Source organism: Trachymyrmex septentrionalis, unplaced genomic scaffold (genome assembly GCF_001594115.1).
Source record: "Trachymyrmex septentrionalis isolate Tsep2-gDNA-1 unplaced genomic scaffold, Tsep1.0 scaffold53, whole genome shotgun sequence".
In the NCBI taxonomy this organism is placed as follows: Eukaryota; Metazoa; Arthropoda; class Insecta; order Hymenoptera; family Formicidae; genus Trachymyrmex; species Trachymyrmex septentrionalis.
The window spans coordinates 1,544,155-1,546,689 of record NW_017305705.1 but is presented as its reverse complement, the minus strand read 5'-3'; the positions used below and the strand labels follow the sequence as shown (position 1 = coordinate 1,546,689).

General features: G+C 33.9%; 2 protein-coding genes across 7 annotated transcripts in view; one reads left to right on the top strand and one right to left on the bottom strand.

The window, feature by feature from the left end:
- Nucleotides 1–51: 51 nt before the first annotated feature.
- LOC108752013 (enkurin) lies at nt 52–1,032 on the bottom strand. Its single transcript, XM_018492583.1, has 3 exons — nt 795–1,032; nt 366–503; nt 52–287 (listed from the first exon to the last, which is right to left on the bottom strand). Exons 1-3 carry the CDS (start codon nt 972–974, stop codon nt 96–98), a joined length of 510 nt encoding a protein of 169 aa, XP_018348085.1. The 5' UTR covers nt 975–1,032; the 3' UTR covers nt 52–95.
- A 1,004-nt stretch (nt 1,033–2,036) lies between these two features.
- Nucleotides 2,037–2,535, top strand: part of LOC108752011 (myeloid leukemia factor) — a 7,204-nt gene continuing 6,705 nt past the window's right edge. For all 6 annotated transcript variants that reach the window (XM_018492576.1, XM_018492577.1, XM_018492575.1 and 3 more), the window contains exon 1: nt 2,037–2,276. In XM_018492576.1, coding sequence (XP_018348078.1) covers nt 2,224–2,276 — 53 coding nt within the window. In that variant the 5' untranslated portion in view covers nt 2,037–2,223. The remainder of the gene's footprint in view (nt 2,277–2,535) is intronic.

Below are 2,535 nucleotides of genomic sequence, written 5' to 3'. Positions count from 1 at the left end.
ATATATATATATATATAGTTCATAAGAAATCCAAGAGTTTGAAAGTTAATTTCTTTTGCTAACATAGATTTTCGGTATATCGACGTTATAACATATCAGTTTAATGCATTAGTCGTTTCGTCATAAACGTATATATGTGGATGTTGTTCGACAATTGCTATGTCTTTTTCAAGTTGTTGCAACTCGCGCTCTATCCTCGCTTTCTTCTGCGCCTTCGGCAACGTGTCCGTGAGGAATGGCAACCTCCGGAATCGCTGCATCGCTTCCTCCCACCTTTGCTTCATGCCCTGTTTCCGGATGTACTCAGTCACTTCCGTCCAAATTAAGCGAAAACTGCGAGCAAAGATATCCAATCAGATACCTACATCTAGCAGCTTCTTTCGTTCCTCCTTGTCGATGTATCGGCACGCTGATACTTTTGATATCTCATCTCCATTAAACGGTTCAGCCGTCTCTATTCTCGTATGGACTTTCACGATACATCTCGGTATTTTTCCATAGTTCTGAAAAATATTGATCTCGTAAAAATGATATAAAATATTAATTTGATAAACACAAATTAACAGTAGGATTACAGCGATATTTTCCCATTCAACGATATAAATGTAATATAATTAACTAATGTGGCCAGGCTCGGATCTAAAGCGGGAAATTTTGTTAAGTAGAAGGAAGAAGATGCATATAAGATAAATACATTTGAAAGAAAAATGTACTAAATTTTAATAAATATAAAAATACGAAAAGTTGAAAGCGAATAACAGGAGTATCTTGCTCCACACATGTGATACTCATACTTTTTTGTGCACATAAATCGGAAGTAATCCGCTCTTCTTTAAATCATGCGTGTCGCCGTTACGTGTATCGACGGATCGTTGTTTGGGCTCTGCCGGATAGGAACGTTTTGCGCAAAGGATATTTTGTTTGATGAAATTCTTTTCTCGTGTAACGAATAATTTTTCCAACGAATCCGCCATTTTGTTCGTCTTCGCGTATCTATGGATGACTTCGACCAAACAGCAATTAATTCAGCGATTCAGCGATTGATTCAATTCAGAATTGCTTAATGCACAATTTCTTATACAAGGGTATATCTAATAGAAGAGTACGATCAACGCGATGTTACAAATACTTTATAAAAATGCTGTAAAAAATAAAGTTTTACAAATACTTTACAAATGTTTTATAAAATATTTAATAAAATGCTTTACAAATGCTTTATGCAGTTTAATTATTTATGATTGGCTGACACAAACACACACATGCTGAATTTATTACAGCCCTTTACATCAAATTCTTGACAAATAACTTTTAGATCATGCACTCAAAAAAGCTTCATTTCCTAAATTTGATTCATGAATCAATTTTTATCTTATGAATATAAATAAAATATTTCTCAATTTTTTAAATAAAATATAATTTTTGTTTTTTTACAGATTTTTAACAAAAAAATAAAAATTAAACTATAAAACGAATTGTATAGTGTAAAATGAAAATATATTTCCATAATAAAAAATGCATTTTCTATACTGCATGTTGCATCAATATTGCAGCATTATTGCAGCGATATTGCTGCACGTTCTATTCTGTATGGGATCCAAGCCATGTTCGTATATTACTGCCAATTGTTAATACAGTATAGTATACGTAACAGGAACTATAGATTTTCAGTACTGGTAGTCAACTGGCAGTAATATACAAACATGGCCAAAATAGATATGTATTGTATGTACATTTCAAACTGCGGCGAATCGAAGGAAAATGTCGGACCAATCATCGACGAGGCTGTCATGGCCAGACTTTTGCCCGTATTCATAGTCAGATCTTGTACTTAAGACTTCCTTAAATTTATCTTTAGATGCTCAGTAGCCAATGAAATAATTCGTAGAGTATTTAACTTAAGTATAAGGCCTGACTATGAATACGAGTATTTGATCATAGGATCTCTAATTTAAATGGTTTATGAAAATGTATCTTAATGTTCCATCCAACACTAACCCATATGTCTCGTCTACATATATTTCGTCATTCATTGCATCACTCGACACCTGGATCAGTTCTGGAAAGTTCCGTGAGAATAGAAAGGCGCTCAAGCTTGCGTATGATTCTCGGCTGTTCTCTTCGTTCTCGTTTTTCGTGTGTCTGACGTGTAGTCAAAAATCCATTTTCTATTGATTGCACAGTTGAATTTTTCGAATTCCCGAGCATCCTAAGGCATCCCACAAAATGTCGTTGTTCGGATCATTCATGGGCGATGACGATCTTTATAATATGTTTGGGTGAGTTCTTCGTCGTGATTTCATTTGGATATGTATACATGTTGTTCCGGAAATCGCAGTCCTATTTGAAGTCCAATGGCTCATAATGGATCTGTCAAATGTATTGTTAGCATTATGACTGTGTTTGAAGTTAAATTTCAGAAAAATTTAAGTTAGAGGCATAATTCTTATCTCTTTACAAAGTCAAGCTCTTTATGGGCATGTCCGACCTTTAATATGTGCAAACGATTATATATATATATATATATATATATATATA

Coding starts and splice junctions, on each gene's coding strand:
- LOC108752013 (XM_018492583.1), bottom strand. CDS start 974: ATGGCGGATTCGTTGGAAAAATTATTCGTTACACGAGAAAAGAATTTC. Junction 504..794: donor CGATTTATGTGCACAAAAAA/GTATGAGTATCA, acceptor AATATTTTTCAG/AACTATGGAAAAATACCGAG. Junction 288..365: donor AACGAAAGAAGCTGCTAGAT/GTAGGTATCTGA, acceptor ATCCGGAAACAG/GGCATGAAGCAAAGGTGGGA.